We start from the raw sequence: 23,546 nt of genomic DNA, 5'->3' as shown, positions 1-23,546 counted from the left end.
ATGTGCGGCACACAACAACAAAGGCTGAGAGCTCTTGGGATGCTATAGTCAGATGGTGTGGTGCCAGCTGGAGGATGTCTCTGAATATCACACAGAATCCAGCCCAGGAACATTTGGAATAAGAGAAAACTAAACAAGGATGCCAGGACCAAAAGCAATGTAGACTTCTCTCTGCTATACATGAAGTAAATGGGATCCCAAGTAGTGTACTTCACTGTTAAAGCTTCCAGAGCAGAGCTAAAGACATAAAATAACAGGGGCTCAGGGAAAGGGATTCTCACCTTCGCTCTGGATGCCCAGTACCTCGGGGTTGGAGAGAAGACCCTGCACTAGGCAGAGCAAAGGCTTGACAAAGCCTGGCACGCACATCCTACCCACTTAGGTATTTAACTCACCCACCTCTGCCTGTGCCAGGACTTCATCAGCCATTACAAGGATTTGCAACCTTTTGAGTTTTCCAAGTATTAAAAAATATTCCAGTGGAGGAACAAATCCTACTGGGCTGTATTTTAAGCTTTCTTCAGGCGTGCTTTTCTTAGTCACCTATTGCAGATTTCTTAAATAGTCTGCAGTCTGCATACCACAGGCTGAAAACCACCGTTGTGGTGGGGTGGCAATCTACTTGCCAGTCAAATTTAGTTTTCCTTTATTTAAAAAAAAAAAAAAAAGAAGAAGAAGAATAAAAGCGCTTGTGTTAAGAGCATCCCCCTGTTCCAGGAGTCTGCTCTACTTCTGTGTTACAGACAATAACAATAAACGAGAGCCATCTATTCTGTACAGGTTTGCATAGTAGTGACCGATCATCCTGCCTCTTGCTAATGCTCACTTCTGCTTCCTACATTGCCTACCCTTGCCTCTCAGACTGTCTGGACAATTAATGCAACTAAGCTGAAGTTCAAAGCAGTTTTTCTCAATTCACTCTGAAGTCTGCATTTTCTTTGTGTGGGGGGTTTTGTTTGTTTGTTTGTTTTTTATCTGAACTATATCACTTGGTCTAATAAGGATAGTACTCTTCTCTACAAACTGTTCTTATACCCTTAACCGATCAGACCTGCATCAACAACACAACCTTTCTCCAAAAATGTACTCTAGTAGCCCCAGAGAGCCGATGTAACCCAGTTGTACTCACAGACTCTGTAAAGGAGGCCAAAGATATAGATATGATAAAGAACCAAACTTGACTTTAAGGTTTTAGCCAAGTTTGCAGGGAATTAGAAATCCCCACTTAGTTATAGGGGAGCAATTGAAAATCTTGGATGCAGAAGGAAGTTGTGTCAAGAGATGTCACCACTGCAATTGGTGCTGCATTAAGACTTGGGATGATGCTCCTAAAGATTCACGCTAGAAATGGGTTTTAATGCATTTGTGTTAATATCTGTGCAGAAGCAAGGCTTCGTCAATGTGTGTACTTGAAAGGGTTGCCATTTCAGTTATGGGAGCAAGCCCTTCTAGTATAGATGCTGTGCGCTGATTCGGAATATCAAAGTCAGAAAGGGTAATGATATCGTTGTGTCTGGTCTTACTGTAGCCCAGGCCATTAGAGTTCCTAACATCCAAGGGCTGCGTTAGTCTCTTGTGTCTAAGCATCATCCTGGGAATTCACAGTGGATTGCTTGTTCACTATAACCTTTAAATCCTTTCAGAGTTGGTGCCTTCCTGGTGGCAGACCACATTCTGTAGGTGCAGCTTGCAGCCCTTGCTCCAAGTTTTTTAACCTTGTGATTTGGCTGTATTAAAAAGAGGATGCATTTTCATGTGATCATATTCTGAAATTGCTCTGTACAACTGCCTTATCCTCCTTGTTATTTTCCGTTCTTCCAAACTTTTCCATGAAACATTTTATCAGCAGTGACTTTGTACTTGCTTCCAGATTGCTGAAGAGACTATTTAACGCATCTGAGCCTGGTACTAATCCTGCAGAACCTCATTAGAAACACCTGTTTCAGGGAGGATGTTGATGGTTCTTAATCCATGTGGCATGTGCTCTGCTAATGGTGAGTGCTGCGTTTGTTTCATCACACTCCCAAATTTAATTCTATGACACGCTTGCTGTTACCTTTATCAGCCAAACAACCGCTAAGAATTAAACAGGCTTTGTTTAACAAGACTTGTTTTCTGTGCAGTCACGTCGCCAAGCATTAACTGTATATGTCGCCTTGAATTCTTTATTCGTCAAATCCCTTATCGCTTTTCCATTATTTTGCCTGCCTGTTACATCAAGGAAAACGGTCTGCAGGTATCTGGTCACCCCTTTGTGCCCTGCTCAAATAGTGGCACGCTTCCAACCTCCTATAATTTCCCAAGATTAAAATTATCCCCGTCAAGCCAGAAAGGTCCTTGGCCAGCTCTTAAAGAAATCTTGGGTGCATTTTCTGACTATTAAATGTTACCTAGTAGTAGCCAGACCATCAGTTAATAACCAGCTATTTCTCCTGTCCCACTGTGACACTAGCATAGTATCCTGCCTCTTCTCAATGGAACAAATATTTTTGGAATGCTTCTACTTTTATAATCATCTGTTAGTGCTTTTAAAGCAGTCTACTAATGGGCCAATACGATTGCTAGAAATTGTTCTTTTGAAAAGTTCTGAAAAGCTCTTACAAGCAAAAAAGTCCTTTTGCTGGTATAGCTTATAACAGTTCCTCTAGCAGAATAACGCAGAGGAATTTGCGTTATCTGTTCTTCTTCTAATTCAGTTACAGGCCACTCAACAGTTTATCTCCGTGAAATGTATCCAGGTTTCAGATCAACCATGCAGACGCACACGAGTTGTTTTCATGCAGAGCTAGTGCACTTCGGGGTGGATGATTAGCTCAGCTCCACAAGTGGCAAAGCTATTTCAGTTACTTGGCCAAATTGACGTGGGCCAGGCCATTGCTGAGTTGACGCGAAGCTTTATTGACCTAACATTGTGCCCTGTTAGAGACTTTTAAACATCCTTGCCTCATGCTAAAGTGTATCTCTCGGTGCTCACAGAGCGTCTGCCTTTATCAGGTGGGTTCTAATGGGCCTAGTGGAATCTCAACCCTGCCTTAATCCAGCTAATGGAGATGTGCCTGTAATTCATTGGTAATAAACTAGTAGTGTTGTAAAGAGGAAGCTAGATGCTCCACTGTTTGCCAGTTTCCCCTAAACTTTAGCTTAGGGTAAATGACAGGTATTTTTATCCTGTAATGTATTTTAGAGAATATCTGGAATAGAATGTCCAAGGATATTTGCTAACTACAGTTAAAGGTCAGTCACCTGCTATAAATTATAAAAGGGCCATTTGTAGATGCAGCAACCGGCAGCGGAAGGAACAAATCACCGAACTTGAGAGAGCATGGGGGAAATATAGACTGGTCAGCATCACCTTAGTCTCTGGAAAGGCGATGGAGCGAATAATCCTGGAAGCTATTTCTGAACGTTTTAAAGACAGAAAGCTGATTGGGAGTAGTCAGCGTGGATTTACGAAGAAGAAATGATGCTTGACCAATCTAAGAGCCTTCTACGGTGAAATAACTAGCTCAGTAGATGAAGGGAGAGCAGCGGATGTTGGTCTTGATTTTAGCAAGGCTTTTGACGCTGTTTCTCCTAACATCCTCACGGACAAACTGATGAAGCATGGGCTACATAAACGGACAGTAAAGTGGACTGAAAACTGGTTGAACTGCTGGACTCCAAGGATGGTGATCAGTGCACGAAGTCCAGCCGGAGGCCAGTCACTAGTGGTGTATCCCAAGGGTCGATAGTGTGGCCAGCGCTGTTTACCATCTGCATTAATGACCTGGACAGTGGAACAGAGGACACGCGCAGTGAGTTTGCAGGCAATACAAAACTGGAAGGAGTGGTTGATACACCAGATGGTTGTGCTGCCAATTCGGAAGGACCTCAACAAGCCGGAGAATCACAGAATAGTTGGGGTTGGAAGGGACCTCTGGAGAACATCTGGTCCAACCACCCAAATGGACATACTGTGGCAATTCCAGCAAAGGGCCATGAAAATAATTAAGGGCCTAGAGCATCTGACATATGAGGAGAAGCTGAGATTGCTGGGATTGTTTAGCCTGGAGAAAGCTTGGGGGGATTTTATCAATATCTATAAATAGCTGATGGGGCAGGGGGAAATAAAGAAGACGGAGCCAGACTCTTTGCAGTGGTATCCAGTGACAGGACAAGAGGCAACGAGCACAGGTTGAAATACACGAAACTCCATTTAAACATAAGAAAAAAACTTTTTTACTGTGAGAGCGGTTGAACAAGGGAACAGGTTTCCCAGAGAGGCTGTGGAGTATCCATCCTTGGAGATATTCAAAAGCCAGCTGGACATGTCCTGGACAACCTGCTGTAGCTGACCCTATTTTGAGCAGGGGAATTGGACTGGACAATCTGCAGGGCTCCCTTCCAACAGAAACTATGCTGTGATTCTGAGAGTACAGGAATGCAGCATTTGGGGATTTGACTTCACCTCTTTGACCATTTCTTATTCCAAGGGTGTTTCAGTAAATTAAGAGAGAAAGATAATGGGGAAAACCATGTCATTTGAGTCACATTTTTTTCTGCAGTGTGCAGAATTTCCAAGCTCTGGACACTTCCCTCACACTAAGCAAAGAGTTCAGCAGCCCAGGGCACAGAACTAAAACCTTTTCCCAAAACCAAAGGTGCTCCAAGCACAACGTGCAGCAGCAACCTCGTACAGATGCACCGAGCTAACAGTGAAAATAAGTCTTTTGGAATCAAACTTATTCATACAAGTAAAAAGCTAAAGCTGGGTTCCTGTGGTTAGCAGGAAAGAGATGCTCCTAGAAGGACACATGAAAAGTTGCAATTACCCTAGAATTTCTTTCCTGAAAGGGAAGAAAGGTCTCTAGGTCACTGCATGGTGTCCAGCATCTCTCAGCAGCAGGAAGCAGACTGCCACCATAGCAAGTGAAGAGATGGATCATGCTTTCATGTCTTTGCTAGAAACACTTCAAGCAACTGTCATGTTGACTTTTTGACCACGGTTCTGCATGTGAGGCCTGTGGCTCATTTCTTACCTCTCCCAGCCTGTGGTACACCTTAATGAAGAGTGACAGGTGAGAGCCTGCATGCAGGATGGTGCTTTGGAGCAGCTGATCAGTAGCCCCTGAATGCCATGTTGGCAGCATGGTCCCTTGAGCCATGCAGGGGGCTGAACCCATCCTGATGTTTTCCTTCCAAATAAGGAGGCTGGGGGGAACTGAGGAGGTTAGGAGACAAAGCATAGAGGTGCTTGTTTTCTGTTCACCGTGAACTTGTTTGCTTTCAGTCTCTAACAGAATGGGCTGCCCGTGCCACAAGAACACTTCAAGCACCATGTCCCTGGCATCTTCTCATTTGTGTATCCATTTACTGGGAATACTGCCTTGAAAGTCCCTTTACTGGGAAAGACTATTCTAGTCTTCCATTCAGAAGCAGACAGGATGAGTTCACCTATGGTTAGGAAGAACTGAAAGCTACCAGCGTGAAGCTATTCCCACAGCACTGCTCGGGTTTGGCTTCCTTGTTCTGCAGCAGCGGTGCCACCAACTGGCAAGAGCTGAGATCCCGAGTCATAAAGGTCAGAAACAAAATACACCCAAACAGGAAAGTGATGACAGCCAAGCAAACCTGCAACAGCTGGGCTGGGAGTTCAAGACAGAGAGAGGAGCGAGTGTTGAAAGGGAGGGATAATGTGCACTGCCACAGTGTTTGTATCGTACAGTAAAAGCACAATCAATAGCAGCATAGACCTGGTGCAGGCTCCAGGCCAAGGAATGCAGTGCATCTCCTCTCAGGTCTACAGCCAGAAACAACGATGGCCACACACACGCGCCAAGTGCTGAGGGAACTGCAACTGTTCAGTTTAGGTGAAGACCATGGCCATAGAACAGTTAAAAACAATTAAAAAAAGCGATAGAAAAAATCTTTCCGATACAAATGGATGAGCTGCAGCATGGAAGGGAACAAACTGTGCTCCATCTGCACAGCGAATGGAGAAAGGAAGGGGACCTGCAGGTCAGATGGATGGGATGAAATAGGTGAATGCTGGAATCAGCTGCTGAGAGAGGAACTGGAGTCTTCATTGCTGAGACACACATCTAGGCCCAGCACAATGAGTACTGATTGTCTTGGGACTTCCTGAGCTCCTTAGCCGTCCCCTATCCCTTCTGGCCCTATGAGCCAGCTTATAGGTCCCATCTCAGTGCTGTACCTGATGGATCATTGGATGCAGCTGGGAGTTTATTAAATAACCTTCATCAGCAGAGCCATCTCCACAGCTTAAAGTAAGGGCTCCTTCATCCTCCTTTCTCATAATGCTTAGGGATAGAAACAAGAGCATCAGCCTGGCAGGAGAGCTCAGGCTTTGGGCCAGATTCTGCATTAAGCAGGTGTAGCAATTGTCCAGAGAGGTGACTGTCTAGGAACAAAACCACTTCACCTCTGACTTTCATACTGAGATAACAGCACAAGCTCATCTGAATGCATGGCTATAACACAAGAGAAGCCAGGAACTGCAGGTTGTACTGCCACCAGTGTTTTTTCAGCCCTATCCTACCACGTGTGTGACTCATTATCTCCAGGGCTAGGGAAATTTTTTTTCCATCTTTCAACTCACAAAAAAATTTCTTATAAGGCCCAGTAGGATGGTGGCATTCACATGTTTTTGGGACACTCCTCATCCCTTTGTTTCTTCTTCAGGCATCAGCAAGCCTCGGTAACACCTACAACAGTGCCAGGGAGCAGAGTTGGTGAAGCTGGAGAAATAATCTCTCCTGGCTTGCATGCCAAGCTGCAGCTTGTCCAACAACAAGCCACTGCAGAAACTAATGTTTCAGGGTGAGGTCCCATGCAAATAAAATGGGGGTGTAGAAGCTGCTTTCAGGCACGTGGCTTTAAGCCTAGATGGTCTAAGAACATTCCTCATCTCCCCAGCACCAACTTCCCAATTCTAGCCAGGGGAAAAGCAGCAGTGAGATAGGCCACTGGACAGAAATCTCCACTTCTCCTGTGCAATGAGGAGATGGTGGCAGATCTAGTGCTATAGAGCACAGTTCTGGTGCAAAAGATCTCTGAAATACTTAGTCCTATACTTGTATTCTATACTGTCCAACACCTAAGAGGTATTTCCTTCTTCTGACAATAAAGCAGCCAAAAGGAAAGTCTTACCTCAGCAGGAATGAAGCACTAGAACAAGAGAACAGGAATGGGGATGCTTTGAGATCTTTACCAAAGAGCCAAACAGTCCCAGCTGTACCATTAGATATGTTTCCTATGGAAGTCAAGGAGCATTCTGCAGCTCTTCATTGAACAGGACTGATATTGAGCAAAGAAAAAAGAGGAACAAGCCAAGAACCTGCCCTTGGGATATCAATCCAATCACTGATGAAGGAAAAAAAAAGTTCATTTTATTTCCTTTGAATCAGCTACACAAGCACAAAGGCCAAAGTGTTAAAGGGAGAAACCTAAGGCCGCTTGCTCTCAGCCTGCCCTGGATTTACTAGCAACAGGAAGATTAGCAAGTAAAGGAATACATCAGCCAGCACACTATACAAATACATTTTATTTAGAGATACCCATAGTAAGATGCACAAATACTTTTTGTTCACCAATTTTCAGATCACACAACTTCAAGTAGTGGAAAAACAAACTGCAGTTAGTTACAATTATTCTATATAACAGGGCAGTAGTAAAAGATCCATTTGTCAGACTACAGCATGGTTAACAATACTCAGGTGAGAATGTAGAGATCTAGGTATTTAAAAAGTGCATGGGTCATTGCCACACACACTAACATGCTTTTTCAAAGAGCAACATCTTTCTGGCATGTGAACACAGTAACCCGGTTAATGCAAGATGGAAAATTAGGCTCTTAATTTGATCTGGAAATGTATCTATTAACAGTTTTGCCCCAAACAGCAAATTAAGAGTTATTTGTGACTGACACACGGATATCAATCTGTAAAATCACTGATACATTGTCCATGTAGTCGAGCAACACACAGATGACCTAAAATGATAAATTCCAGCCTACACGTTCACAGCTCTTCTACGACAGTCATCTCCAGAAGAGTTCGAAGTACTTGCTTGCATTTAGCAAGCTGAAAGAAGGGCTGTAATCAAAGATCCAAAGTTCTGTACCCACACTGAGTTCTTCCATGCAAGAGAAATTCTCAGTCCTCAAATTTCAAAAACTCCATGTTCCACCTCCAAGCACACCAACTGGATCACATATTGCTCGGTTTGCTTTTATACTCCCATCTAAATGGAGGGAAAGGTAGAAAATGGTGCTGATCTGACAAGAGTCGCTGCATTGGTTTAAAGTTATATTTAAAACACGTGGAACCTGAAGTCTTCTCTCCAAATGTCTCTCAAACCAAGGAGGTTCAGCAGGTTCCAGTACTCAATGCAATCAATCCCCTTTTTTGCTGTGAAATAGGGAGATAGTGCTGTATGGTGCTTGGGAAAGACCAGCAAGGACTGTTCTGTGGATGTTAACGCTTAAGAGCGAGAAACAAGAATCAGTCTTCAGCTGAACTTCTTGCATTGCAAACACAAAGTGAGACAGAGACAGACTTTTGCATTATAGTTGAGAGGCACATTTTGCATTGATCAACAAAAACCTCAGTATACATTGCAGCTTTCTGTTGATTAAAACATAGACAAACCTCCAGTTAAAGCAATTTAAAAAAACCCCAAAAAACTCAGTTCTCTGTTCTTCTATTTAAAAACCTTAAACTGCTCCCTTACCTAGTCTACCCAGAGATACCTTTCCAATTCTGTGTATGCAGCTGCTTTTCCTCCCTAAAGCTTGTTCACGTAAGAGATCCTTGCTTCTGTGCACCTTGAAGCGGACAAATAGTTCTGATGCCTCAAAGAGTGGACTCCTATACCATGTTCAGGAGAAAGTTGAGGGAAAAAAAATCAATAGTATTTTGTACATATGCAGTGAACCCCAGAATAAACAAGGGGAAAATAAAAACAACCTAATTGAAATAGCCAGTAGTGCAGGAACTAACTCTCCCATGGAGCAGGAATGAGTTTGGAGCACAGCCCTTTAGACTAGGAGGAGGATACCAGTTCAGGAAGATATCCAGAACTGGGTAAAATGAATAGGGAGCCTGTAAGCAAGGCCCCTATTCAGCAAGATACTGCTTAAGTGGGTGCAGAAGTCTCGTGAATTGCAGTGGGGCTCAAACACCTGCCTGCGGGCTTTGCAGAACTGGTATCTAAAGCAGTAAGCAGAGAGAAAACAGGGAACCTGTTCGAGTCCAGTGGGGTGCAGGGTGGCCAGGAGGGAGCAAGGCCAGGACAAGAGGCTGAGAATGGAGACAAAGCATTTGAACAAGAGTGACAAACCCTGTTAGAAGCTTTTTTTTAATCCAGACATTTTAGCAATGGTCCCGCTATCACCTGCATTGTGAAAGCAGCCTAGAGAGCAGCCAACTGAAGTAGTAAATCCCAGGTGGCATTTACACCCCTGCACACATACCTAGTGCTAATTCAACAAAGAGCCAGGTGGAGGGAGCCACAGACAAGGCCCTTTCATTCCATCATCCCAGCCAGAAGCAGGTGGAGGTGGCTGGGGGCAGCAGTAAAGCACAGTATTCTTAGTAAATGATGAAACAAAGATGAGACAAAAGTGCATTGGGAACCTTGAGTGACAAGTGAGTGACTGACTGACCACTGAAGAAACTGGTTCTTCCCCATGCCATCTTCACACCTCATCTGAAAATGGACGACCAGCAGTTTCTATTCGAACACTCTAGAAGCAACTAGTCTGCAGTCCAATATACAAGCATAAGGCATGATGGAGCAAAACCCCCAGGCTTCTATTGCTCAAACATTCAAATATCAGCTCATCTCTGAAGGCAGCCAGCTTTTGGCATTACCACTGGCCAAAGCCAATTACAGTAACTTTGGCCATTTAAGCACAGGGTCAGAGTTTAGCTATGATTAGTAGCACAGTTTTTTCATAACCCATCAGTTTTGCAAGAAAAAAAATGTGTGGAGAAAGCCTTCAAACGGGATCAAGAATCAACGGAAAGTCAGTGATGAGCCTTCTGCTTTTGCCCCCTAAATGAGTCTTCAGTTATGACCCTGAAAAAGAGCCAAGGGTGCAATTCTCTTGACTAGAGCACCATGGATCAGTTTAACAAACACTAGATGCAGAAGCAGGACACCTCCTCTTCCACACCTGCTGGCATCAACTGTACAATATGGATGCAAGAGAATTGCAGCTTCTGCAGATTTTGCAGGAGTGGGAGTCACCACTTTTGATTCAGCCAGACAGTAACTGAAGTTTACAGTAAAAGAACAAAGTGATCTTTCTACAGTGGGCCACGTTTTGTTTTTATTATGACTTGATATTTTTCAGACTAGGCAAACAGCTTTGAATTGATTATTAAAGGTAAACGAGGAAAGGTAAATGGGAAAGAAGAAAGTGCTGAAGATTACAAAACAAGGTGAAACCAATCTGTTCTACTCTGAAAAGTGACTGCATATAAAGATGGGACTTGACTGAATTGTAAGAAACACCAGAGTTAGCAAAAACTAAAAAAAGAATTTTCGATTAAATCTCCAGTGGGGTACAGAGAGAAGACACAGTTAGAACAGGAAATACACATACACTAAAGCTTCTTCACCAGTGATTAGTTTCACTACATTGATGACTAATTGTGTTGATTAAGACAAAAGTAGCCTAATGGATCAGAAGAATTCTGTACCTAATTTCAGTTACGTATGTGCATACCCATTTAAGGCCACAATTGAGGAAGTGTTCCTGTTCCCATGCTCTCATGATCAGATTAAGCTTAGAACTGGGAAGGGGTATCTCGTTTCAGTTAACACCATCCTCTGCTAACAGCACAAGACACAGAAACCTGGCCCAAATTCCAGATCTCAGTTTGAGTTTGCTAGAACAAAGATGTCTTTTGCAAATTCAGAAACAAAGCCAAATGTCTAATTCCTTTGTCTTTAAAAAAAAGAAAATCGCTTTTCAGAGAGGAAAAATTTACAAGATAACGCTGAAGACAAGCTGTTAAGTGCAGACATGTTAGTTTTACTATCTGCAATTTCCCACAGCTTAATTTGCAAACTGCATCAATAGTTTTAAACAGTTTTGCCTTACATTTAAAAACATGCGCACTACATTTGAAGAGAGCTGTTACTACTTCACTTGACAGCTTCTATGATAGTTCAGGATCCAGTGCTGTTTCCGACACAGCTCATGACAGAAATAGCAAGCTGAGAAAGGCTCTGTGAGATGGGTGGAGTTGCAAGAGTTGTTAACAAACATCAGACCCTGGATTCAGAACAAAAGCCAGCAAGTGTCAGCGAGTCCTGATTTTTTTCAGGGCTTTGAATCTTTAAATATATTTGGGAAAACAAAACAAAACACAGTTCACTATAGGACATCCTAACCTCAGGCAACAAGTTGTGATCACTGCACATTTAAAAAAAGCCTTGTGTAGTTTGTGCATCGTATACAAGTACAATCATAGGCAATGGGGAAGATCCAGCATTTGTGTACACATTAACATACAGGCAAGCACTGATAAATGTCACAGGAAGGACTGATCCCAAGACAAATCAGTGCATTTGATTTGTGTCTACACCACATCCTAAAGCAAATGAATCATGATTAACAGTACAAACCTGTTGCAACTTCAGGACGCATATCTTAGAAAAAGACAATGCATGTACCCAGCCCTAAGACAGTGACAAGTTTGAGATAACTTTACAAAGATCAAGGTACCATAAGAGAAAGGCACATTAACCTCTGGTTGGTCCGTTTTGTTATTATTTGGATGAGTCAGTGATTTATATACCCTGAGACTGTGGGAGGCCTTAAAAGGGAAAGGAAACCAGGTGAGTGGGCAAATAAAAAGTACAAGTTTAATGAGATGTAAGATTCAGCACCTGTATTTTCCCTTTTGATAAGGGAATCTAAAAAAGCAGTTCCTAAGAAAACAAAGCATTGACTCCACGATTTTTGTTTGGAGGTCAAAAAAAAAAATCAACATCTAGGGCTGTAGAAACATATCACACTGCTTCAAGTGTATTACACATTCCTCTTTTGGTTTTAATGCAATGACCAGAATTTGTATATAATCAAGTGTTTTACCTTGGGGGGGGGGGGGGGGGGGACAGGGGGGAGGTGTCCAGAAGTGGTCAGGCAGCCCAGACTTTCCCAATTCCACCAACCCTGGCACTCTGTTTTAGATCTATGTGCACTTCCTTAGACCAGACCAATCCCAGCGCAATACTAGAGGGAGAGGCTATTAGGAAATGGCACTCCATTTTTAACTGGGAAGATTCCTTTCTGTCAAGAGCATTCTTTTAATTAGCTAAGTAGCAGATGGTTTTGATGAAGAAACCCAGCATTGCAAGCAAAGAGGAAGATGCTTCCTACTTTAAATCCTTGAAAATTACACATGGGAAACGAGACATCTACTTGGTCTCTCTGAAAATATATTTCAGATTCAGCCCTTTTACAAAGTACCTCCTGAGCAATGATGAGGCATCCTGCTTTGCATCCGCTCCTTAGGTGTCCCGAGAGGAATACCGAACCCTTTTATTGGGCCTGCATTTCTTTTCTTGTCTCCTCTTGCCTGTCCTTCCCACTGAAGTACTCACTTGCAAAGCCAAGGACCGACCACACGCAGGAGAACCCTTCAAACAAGATGTAGCTGTATTCTCCTTTCCACTCCCCCTCGTCTAGAGCATGAACAAATTCCTGCTGTCTGTTCTTCAGAGTCTTATAAGTTCCTGAAGACTCTGCAGCAATCAGACAATTGCACTTTGAGCTAAGGTCACATCATGGACTATGGCTGCAGGATGGCCAACAGTGCACACAGGTGTATTTTCACTTGCCTTGAAACTAGAGAATTTGTGTATGCCTAGCAGAGTAGTCTAGGGCTCAGCATGGGCTGGTCAGAGTATCAACTCTGGTCTGCGTTTCACACAGCTCTGCAGCAGCAGCAGCATTCCTCTGTATTAGCTGTAGTCAAGTTCAGTAATTGAGTCACAGCGCTGATTGCGGCATAAGCTAATCAAGAGCGCCTTAGACATCACGAAAAGTGGGCTTAAAAGAAAATAACGGTATCAGACTACCACAGACACACCTCTGCGTTCCCACCTGGCTGCCGGAAGATGCCACTTTTTTGCTGAGACACAATGACTGACAGCCCATCTGTTCTTGGTTTCTTGCCAACAAAATGGGTGCTTCCACAAACAGTCTAACCAAACCTGATTTAATTCACATTTGCACTGGGTGAGGGACATCCATTAACAAGGTCAGCTAGTGCTTCTCGGCTGAGGGGCAGAAATTAAGACACCAAACTCCACCACTTGACATAGCTGGATCATAACTTTAATCTTAGTCTCTGCAGCTACAAGCTTTCTACAAAGCAAGTGCTCAGATGACAGAAGAGGATGAAGTTTCAGAGAGAAGTAACTGGTATACAAGTCTGTTAATCCTTAAGATGCAAAAACTGCCGAAGATTTCAAAAGGAGGTGGAAAACATTTCTCCATAACGAAGTTTAGGGGTCTCCCTCATTAAGTCAGTCACAAGTCTCTCCCACAACGTAAATGTAACATTTGTGGACAGACTAAATGCAGTAAGATCACTGGGTGCTCCTGCAACGTGCCTTCAAATGGATCTTTGTGGAAAAAGAACAATTGAAACTAGAAACAAACACCTATTGACTATTTTTTTATAATTTATTCACCTTGCACTAACACCAGCAGACTGATGAGGGAACCAAACAGAAATGGACTGCAGTTCACTCACTTCCTTAAAACAATCCCAGAAAGCACCTGGGGAGAGCAGCAGCAATTCTCCTTGGCCTGTACAAGGGGAAAGGCTGGAGGAATTACTAGGAATAAGGTCTAGTGAAAGAGAGTGTGAATAACCCTCATTGCTATGCTCAGGCTAATGTGGCGAAGCAGCTTTTACTTCCTCAGGAGCGTCCATCACATAATACCTGATAGCTATTGAGGGGCTGCTACCCAGTTACTCATGAGCTGGGTACTACTGAACCCATAACCAATATTAGCTGAACCCACATTAGCTTGGTTGCATGTGATTCTGAATACTGAAAGTGTAATACCCAGATACACCCCAAAAATGATAGTCTAGTGAAAAGAACTGAGTGACAAAATTAACTGCTTGCTACACTCAACTGCAGCACCTAAGATCCTGCATTACTGAAAAGTAAGCAGCAAGAAAAAAGTAAAGTCTGGCAGTCTCCTACTAAGATTAAAGGTTTCCCTCTCCCTTCAATCCCATCAGTCAGCTAACATGCAAAATGACAACTGCCCAGTTCTAGCTTTAGCCAGACTCAAAGTTCTACCTAGTTTAAAACAGAACAAACTGAAGGTCTCAAACATGGCTTGTCAAAATGTCAGCAGGCCCATTTCTGTTTGGCAGAGGTCACCCCCGCAAGTACGATATTGCTGCAATAAAGACTGGGATGATTTGAGAGGGAAGAGGCACCACCAATAGATCATTCAAGGAGGACAGAAAAGACTGAGGAAGATAAATCATTAAGAAACAGTGTAAAAGTTAAGACAGTCTGAAAATTCAAACACCACTGGGTCTCAGCACAGCCCAGTGAGCTGACTACTGAAGTGTAGTCAGACTAAATCCATCACAGGGGTGTAACTGCCATCTGCATGATGAGGCATGCCTACCTACTCACGTCCATGCTGAGTGCAGAGGCTCCTTGCTGTACCTCTCCCGTACTTCATTAGGAAGCCTCTGCCTTTCTCACCACAACCCTAGATTTCAGTTCTGTTACCTAAATCAGTAGGACAACACAGCTGCATCAAGTGAGGAAGTCTGCGTTCTTCCATTTCTCCTATAACTTACACTTGGATAAGCTGGCATATCATCTCCTTTCTCTTCCTTTTCTCAGTTTCTAGCAGTGAATGGATTGAAAGTGACATGGCTTCAGCCTGCAGGGCTCATGTGTCTACCTTAAAAGGACACTCAACACAGTATTCTGAAACACAACATCTGTATTATTACAAGCATTTAAAACCACTGGAACAGACTGGAAGTGAAGTTTTCTACCTCAAATTCATTTGCATGCTTGATAGTACTATCTAGTTTGTTTCTAGTTTTTAAATGGACTTTTCCACAATGCAACAAGGCTGGCTCCCTCCACGTGAGAGGTTATCTTGAGGGGGATGCTCTGGAAACAGAGCACACAGAAGGCTGTGAAACTCAAGGGGATTTGACAACACTGTCCAGATTCTAAAAATTCTCCTAAGGTTCCTATGGAGAAAAAGGGGGGGCGGGGGGGGGCGGAAAGGAGAAAAAAGGCTCTCAAACCGCAAGGCTTTAGGACCACAAATTAAGTACCTTGGGGAGATCAGTCAGAGAGACACTTTCCAGAGGTGCTGAGCTGTCCCCTGCAGTAAACTAAAGGCTCAGCCTACTTTAAGAAGATCAGCTTCCAAATTTGGGTGCCGAAACTCAGGCCACACGAACACCCCTCTTTGCCCCCTTGCTCAGACCTGAAATGTTTCAGTTTAACAGATCAACATCAGGGCTAGAAATAGATCAACATCCTTTGACACTAGTGACACTAAGTGCCTAACTATTAACTGTTGTTTCTAAAAAACTGAAGGAGGCTAAAGTAGACCCATGTCCACTTTAAAGAAAAACACCACTTAAATGAAGGCCAAATAAAAGAGCTGAGCAGAATATGTCCCCTGCAACAGGAGTCATCTTACACAGCAGCTGAAGGAGTAATCCCAGAAAAATACATCCTACCGTACTTCATTTTTTTTCCTCTGCATATTTCCTCTCTTCAAATCTTCTAAAATCACCAAAGCAATACATTGCCATCACAGAACAACATAAATGACACTACAATATTATTTAAAAAAAACAATGAACAACTCTAAATAAAATAGAACATGGGAGAGATCATTCACTACTCCGTGGTGTAATGGCCACTTTTCTGAGAAAAACCTGAATAGCTAAGCATACAGTGCTGTGAATTGAATCAGTTTAAGCAGCCAGCCCACAACGGAAGTAGAATTATGAAATGCAGCAAAAATCTTTGTCAAGCACCCATGTCAGGGCTCAGTTTAAGTAAATTATATTTCTGGAACAGGTGCACATCTCTTCTCTTGCCCTGACTTCCACTCAGATGGGACAGAACTGCATTCCTAACAGGATTTTCATCCAAGTCTCAACTTCCCTACCAACTAGAAATGAAGCCAGAGCCTCACTGCTTGGCATTACTGATGGAGACACTGAGTACAAAAAGACAAGAGGGCCTTTAAGGACATGGGCTGACTAGCTCCAGTAAGTCTGGCAGAAACTGCTTAAGGGACTCTTGCTACTCTACCACAGTGGCTGTACTCTCCAGCTGAGACAGGAGAACAGAGCACGTGCCCCTGCCTTGTCTTCTTTCACAGCTTCAGCAAACTGCCCGTTTGGCACCCAAGCAGCCAAGGTACAGGCACATTTTCCACTCTGCCAGTGATGGGGGCAGGGAGAACACATTCATCCCAGAAGAGGATGGAAGCATCAATAACAAGCCCAAAGCTCCTAGTGCCTGCTAGAAGACCAGGAAGAGCACCCTGGAGCCTTGCGTTTCAGCTGAGTATTCAATAAGATCCTCCTCCTCTTTCAGGAATGCACACACCTATTCTCCCTATCCACAATCCTAGGTAAAGTTCAAGGGAGTCTGAATGCAGAATGAAGGCAGGGGACTCTGGGGAAAGGCTGAATATCTCCTATAGCAAGCAGGATGATAACAGATGCTAACGCAAAGATGAGCTAACGGCAAGTTATCTTGCTACATGCTAAGCTTCCAGCCTGCATTGGAAAGTATGAGATACACTTTTTGACCTTAGGGAAAAGAACAATTTATTTTTTCCATTGGTTTGCTAGAGGCACTGGTTAACAACTATCCTAACAACTAACCAGAAGAGCTAAAGTGGGGTTGAGAATATTTCCTTGACCCGGGACAAAAAAAGATCCTGGGTTTTAGGCAGACTACTAGGAACCCATGAGCTGCCACAGCAGTGTACTCAGGAGCCTTAGCTCATCTGGAATATGGTTAGCTTTAATTCATTTATTGACAAGACAACTCATGTCCCTAGCCCCCATTTCCTCATAGCACCTCTGTAAGCCTCAACCTTCAGTTCTGATGTGATGTTGCCCTGCAACAGCCATGCTGCAGAACAAGCCTACTCTGAAACCCCAGTTGTGCAAGCTGATACCTGGGATAGGCAGAGAACAAACAAGATCAGGTTTTGCTCCTGGCACTGCTGAAAACTACAATTCAAATACAAATACACTGTTGAGATACACTTCTGTAGTTTGGGCTACATATAAACAGTGTCATTAGACTTGTACTTTTAAAAAATAAGATCAACTCAGGCCTCGGCCAGGCTCTGCAGATAAAGTAGTAGCTTATCTCTTATAAATATTTTTAATATTTTTTTTTTTTTAATTACAAGTAGTCCTCACTCCAGGTAATGTAACTGACAAAGTACCTGCACACACACAGCCCCTAGACTTTCACAGAAAGCCCAGGAGCAACCACTCTATAAGAAAGGAATCCTACCTCACGGCAAAATAGGGGAGGGGGCATATGGCCAAGATAGCCTAAATGTGGGGGAAGAGTCATTTGGAGTAAATACAATAAAAAGGGATTTCAAAAACCCTTCATATAAAGGATCAAGGAGGTTAAAGCAAAAAACTGGTTCAAAAAGATGTACAAAACTGTTGGAGACCAACAGAAAACTCTGCCAAAAAATAACTTGCATTTAAATCAGAAATCAATGGTATCACACAATTTCTTTGTTAAAAAAAGGAAAAGTGGAAATCTGTGTAGAGATCAGCTTTTGTAAAGAGTTATTAGCTCCAGAGACCAGCGTAATTCCCATGAAGTCCTGATGGAAGGGGGCCTCCTGCCACAAAGAGTTTCGTTCCAGACGAGTCGTAGCAGTGGGTGTAAACAGCATTTGGGAAGAAATTAATGTCAGAAAAATAATTCCTCCAGGTTTCATCATGATTCTGTTAAAGGAAAGTTCAGATTGTTATTGTTGCCAATAAAACCCAAACAAAACCCAAAGCTTTGTTTTGGGTTGATACTTCCCAAAGTATCTACCTAGATACTTTGGAAGATGCTTTCCAAAGCCTAAAAATATTAATATTCCTCGAAAACACCCTGATGCTTCAGACAGATCAATCTGAAATGGAAGATACCAGAGACTTCCTGAAGCTTTTTCTGAGCACGTTTACGCCACAATTTTTTTTTGGCCAGGATAGGGGAAGGAAAAGGTATCAAGTTTCATTAGTTTTAAAAAGTTACACCACAATGATAGAAAAGCCACTAACTGCTTAATGATAACATACAGGAATCAAGTGCCTGCCATGGTACTATTTCAAGAAGCTGTGATTTCTAAAACTGTACACAATTGTCTCCTTTACCTTGTGGACTATGTTAGATTGGCACTTTTTAAAATAAAGGACAATGTATTCATACATGAGGTATTGAAAAATCAGAAGTCAGATTACATTCTGAAAGTATAAAGGTAATATTTAGTCCATTTATAAATCAATCCATGGGAAAAGAAGTTTTCGTGCCTTACACTCATATTCCATACACTTGCACACAGCTTTTGCAGAAAACATTTCTGCAAGAGTTCTTACTCTTCCTGATTACAGTTATCAGTTAGCCACATGATCACTGTTTTACTGGGACTCATTTCATACAATAGCTCCCATTACTGTAAATGGAACTAGTTCAGGCCCAGTAGCACTCTCACATAAAAGGACTCCTACAGCTACAAGCTACTCACCAGCCAACCTTTCCCAGTAGTCAACTTCAGAATTTCACTTCCTCCTAGTTTCTGCTTCTGGCCATAGCAGGCACGTGGAGGCTTTTCATCCAGGAACCTCTGGGCTCTGATATCATAAAACAATAAGGAACCTTGCCCTGTTCCCACCGTGATGATGTGCTCATAGAAGCTCACTGACCGAATACCTGTCGGAAAGAAAGGACATAAAATCCAGTGAAGAAGATGCGTACTCTGACTCTGCAGTGTTGCTGCTTGATGTCTATTTCTCTTTAAGTGAAACTGCTTCTACTATTCCCTCCAGCACATAAGTGTCCCCACCACTATGAAGTAGTGCAGGTAAATCCCATTTATGCTACTGAAGCAGAAGGTCCAATTATATATACTGCTTCCCTTCTCTGCTGAGGCCATCAGCTACACGGATGGTGCATAGTAAGAAGCTTCGTTCGCAGCAGGCCCCAGCTGCGGCAAGTAAGCAAGGATCACGAGCACTTTAAGATCAAGAGAAGCTTTGTTCTGTCTATGAGAAGAGGCTCTAAGTGAACACACTATGAGAAAGTGCATGACAACACACAGCGGAAAGAATTTCATACTGGTTTCCCTCCATGAACTCACACCCCATCTACCTGCCAAACTGTGATAATGACCACGTGAGCAGAATTACTGTCCTAGCTGATACCAAGTCTATTTTGCTGATCAGCTGCAGGCAGGATAATTGTATGCAAGCATAACTGTAATAATCACTAGTCTCTTCCCTGCTCGGATAGGTCAAACTCTTAAATAACTTTGAGGCTATCGCTACTCAAATATTCTCAGGCAAGTGCACCTTACATTTTCGTAAGGTGTATGTTTTGTCCTGCTTAGCACTTCACCTAGCAATGAAAAGGCTAGGTATCAAGCAATACCACGTTTCACCAGCACATGGGAAACCACAACAAGGTTCCAGTATAAGCAAAACTCTAGCACATTCCAGCTGATATATTAGGCTTAGTAAAAGGAGTACATTTGCTTTCACAAAATCTGCATCTGAATCCTCAACGAAACAAGGATCCTTCTAAAAGTCTCAGGGGGTTTCTGTATGTAGGAATTTATGATTTGCTAAAAGCCCTGTCATTTCTTCACTATTTACTGCACAAAATGTTTGTGCTGTGCGTACACTCTACCAAACTGCTCTTTTACACAGATTAGACCCCACCTCATTTAGGGTTTCTGGTGCCCGCACAACATGATGCAAGGTTATAAATACTGTTGTTACTCCAAATAAGACTAAAAACCCACTGAAACAAAGCCAAAGTAAGCATCCAAACAGGAGGCGAAAAAGTGAATTACTATGCCAGCTAAACCCAAATGCCAACTGCCATCACTATATTAACCAAGTGGTATTAAAAGTCACCAAAATTGTCCGATATTGGAATATATTCAGCAGGGCATGCAACTGTGAACATCTAAAAGGCACGGATGCAGTACCAGGGAGCATCCCACCCTCTTTAGACAGAGTCCCAACTAGAAACACATACTTCTCCTTCTACCTCCACAACCTGCTGTTATATCCACAGCCACGTGGATCTGTGACACATACTCTGATCAGGCAAGGCCCCACTGCTGTGCTTAAGATGCGAGGTAGGTCTTCGCTAAAATCTAGCTTACTGGGTGGGAAAACACTGTGCAAGTCTCGCACCTGCTAGATCTGGTGAATATAATTCAAGAACTTATTTCATTCACAGAACTGCAAAAGCATCTGAACAGGTCAGAGACATCTCTTTTCCTATCACAAGGGCCTGGCTCTGGCAGGCAAGCGCTTTCAGAAGGCTTTAAGCTGGTACAATCAGTGAGACCAGTTGCTTGAGCAAGAGGAAAATAGGCAAAGCTTGGTAGCAAAGTGCTCTTGATAAGCAACCCAGCAGAACGCTTGCTTAACAGAAACAGACCATGGATCTTTAAGATCAAAAAATTAACTGAAGGAATCAGTGACACACCCACTACTAAGAGGATGTTTAGAGCACGCTTTCAAGAACAGCACTTCTAATCAGTTCCTAAGAGGCTGAAGTATCTAGGATTAATCATTCACATCAAACTAAAAGAACAACCTGTGCCTACAGCTGATCAAATTAAGCCCTCCAACATACCCAGCACTGTACTATGTGAGACCTGGAATATTTAAGGTAGCAAATGGAGTCTCACTCTTGAGAGTCAGAGAAGCTATACGTTCCCCATAAGAAAGTGAAGATGCAGTAGCGCACTCTATCCAAAGAAAAGAGTTAGGCCCGTGCTGCACATGCTTTATCCGCTATGTAACACTGCTGCCTTCAGGATATAAAGTCATCACTGAAGTATGAAAGAACACAAAACAATGCACTGTACGTCAGCCAAAGAGAAAGCAAGCGCTCCTGCAGATCAAGATCTAGAGTTCAGAGCCCTGCTTTTTCACCTAAAATTGCTAGAGAAGGCAACGCTTAAAAGAGACACCAAAATGCATTAACTGCCTTTTTATATTACATAGAACAGCTGTTACAGTGGGGAACAGTGGGGAAATACCAGCCCCAGTTCACGTCTTAATAAACTACAACCTTTCTCTGGCTTGCTTTTGTGTACAATGACACTAATGATCTGAAGATAACGTGGACTTGCCACATTCATCAGGTGCATCTGGAAGAAGAAAGTACATAGTAACAGTTCAGAGCACTTAAAAGTCAACCTAGATTTAGTCCAACAATCAACAGCCTACTTTCTAGAGGTGCTGCACAGCACCAAGTCCCAGGGGGATCAAAACAAGTGGCAACACTCACCATCTTGGGAAGTAATATTACTTCAGTTCCTGCACCACAGCACCAATAATAATAATAAGAAGAAGAATAAAAGTATGATAGTAAAAGTAAAGAGTAACAGGCTCCACAGTACCCTCACTGACAGTGGTTTGGGACAAAGACTGTTGCTGGCAAGCTGTCCAATTCTCATATTCTAGAAAATCCTCCCGTAAATGAAAGAAACGGACCCTGACATATCTATACAGCATTGCTCAAACTCCAGGAAAGTTTTATTCATAAGGGTACTAATATTTGTCTACACGCATTCCATTTTGGTAACTTGCCTGATGAAAAAGAGATGGGTGCTCAGAGCCTAGCTAAAGAAGGACTGCAACTTATTAGTCATGGATTAGTGTGGATTAAGTAGCAGATCACACCACAGTGCCTTTTCATGCTTCAAAATAAAAGGCTTGGAGAGAAGCATACAGGACCATCCACCCTGCGAGCCCTCACACAAAGCCCTGGTGTATGGTTCAAGTGCAGAGTACATCCACATCAGAAAAGGAGAACAGAGCACTCAAATCTGCAGTGAATTTAAGATTGAGCTCTTGTATATTTGAGGCAAAAAATACATTGAATACTGAAAGTCACATTCATGGCTTTGAAACTGCAAAGAAAGCATTTAGTCATAGCACAGACTCCCGATATGATAGCATAGAGCAGAAAATATTTTTTCTTCCATTCCCAGTGAAAAGTGCAACAACAGAAAATATTAATAGCGGTGCAAACACCGGATTTGCTTTCAAATGAAGCGTTAGTAACAAACTTAGAGAAAAGACAGTGGAACTAGAAAGTACACTTTCAAAAGTTCAGTACTGTTTGGATGGTGTACAATTTAGCTGGGCACGATGAAAGAGCTAATATTGTCTATCACCTGATTTCAGAGATGCTCTTAGTTTGCTTTAAGTAATATTGGTGTAAAAGCAAAACCTACACATACTACTGATGTTTTACTTGGTCGTATGAAAAAGCCTTCCTACCTATTAGCCCCTTGTCTTACTGCAGCCTTAAGTGCTACTTCTGCAAGCAAACTGTTTGAAGCACCATTTGAGAAGTTCCTTACCACTGCCTCGTTCTTTGGAACAGACGGATTTAACGTTGTGAGATGGCTGCCTTGGATCCAGGAAGGAGACATGTGCCTGTGATCCTACTGCATACACTGACCACTCCTGACCATAAGCCAAACACACGTTCTCCCTGCAGTATGGCAACTTTGTGGAAAGTAACTGGAAACACAAGAAAGAAAAATCAGTCTAATATTTAAAAAGAGCAACAAGTTAATAAAACAATTATATTAGCTATGGTCAAGGAAGTTGCAGAGAAAAAGCAAAATGCAGTTAGGAAAGAAGTTCATCACAAAATGAGGGAAAGGAAATAAGTTAATCAAAGTTAAACCAGTGCAACTGCCTTTATGAACACAGCTAATCAAGTGTTCATCATACTCTACAAAACAGTGAACTCCAGCTCACCCAAAATGAGAAAAAGCTAAGAGCACCTCCCATCTTCCAAAATAAGGGAACAGGGAGCTTCTCCTCAAGTTTAATTTTTAGGACACTTTAACATTAAGCTTAAGTATTTTACAGACACTGCTGTACATTCTTCAAGCATTTGAAGGAGACTGAAAGTAGAGAACAGCCTTAATTGCTAGATCATTCTTGAAATTTAACACCAAAAAGAAAAGTACCTTTGACAGTGTATGTTCTGCTTTCCAAAGATGAAAATATCCATCTAGGGACACAGCTCCCAGCTCCTATAAAAAAACCAGGAGAGTTACCTGCTGTATGATACATGTCCTTACAAACTCAAGACTATGAGGCAGGCTGCATATTCCAGGCTGAACTCATCCATAATCCTGTACACAATTACTAAGAGAAGTTTTCATTTTATACTGATTATGATTGACAGAATGCAATATAGCACAAAGGTGCCAG

General features: G+C 42.6%; 1 protein-coding gene and 1 long non-coding RNA gene across 5 annotated transcripts in view; one reads left to right on the top strand and one right to left on the bottom strand.

Annotated features, from left to right (window-relative positions):
• LOC138064675 (uncharacterized) overlaps positions 1-23,546 on the top strand; it is a 36,504-nt gene that overhangs the window by 3,182 nt on the left and 9,776 nt on the right. For 2 of the 4 annotated variants that reach the window (XR_011137919.1, XR_011137918.1), the window contains 2 exons: positions 1,871-1,994; positions 2,697-5,257. This is a non-coding gene — a long non-coding RNA (uncharacterized lncRNA). Of the gene's footprint in view, positions 1-1,870; positions 1,995-2,696; positions 5,258-23,546 lie in introns of those variants that run through there. The other 2 variants (XR_011137921.1, XR_011137920.1) reach the window with 2 other exon arrangements.
• The window catches only part of LOC104152011 (DDB1- and CUL4-associated factor 12), a 32,528-nt gene continuing 16,507 nt past the window's right edge, over positions 7,526-23,546 (bottom strand). Inside the window, exons 6-9 of the mRNA XM_068928343.1 lie at positions 23,300-23,365; positions 22,679-22,841; positions 18,815-18,999; positions 7,526-18,026 (exon numbers count right to left, since the gene is read on the bottom strand). Coding sequence (XP_068784444.1) covers positions 17,868-18,026; positions 18,815-18,999; positions 22,679-22,841; positions 23,300-23,365 — 573 coding nt within the window. The 3' untranslated portion in view covers positions 7,526-17,867. The remainder of the gene's footprint in view (positions 18,027-18,814; positions 19,000-22,678; positions 22,842-23,299; positions 23,366-23,546) is intronic.

The sequence above is a fragment of the Struthio camelus genome, chromosome Z (assembly GCF_040807025.1).
Source record: "Struthio camelus isolate bStrCam1 chromosome Z, bStrCam1.hap1, whole genome shotgun sequence".
Taxonomy (NCBI): Eukaryota; Metazoa; Chordata; class Aves; order Struthioniformes; family Struthionidae; genus Struthio; species Struthio camelus.
The sequence above is the reverse complement of the archived record's forward strand: the minus strand, read 5'-3'. Positions and strand labels throughout refer to the sequence as shown.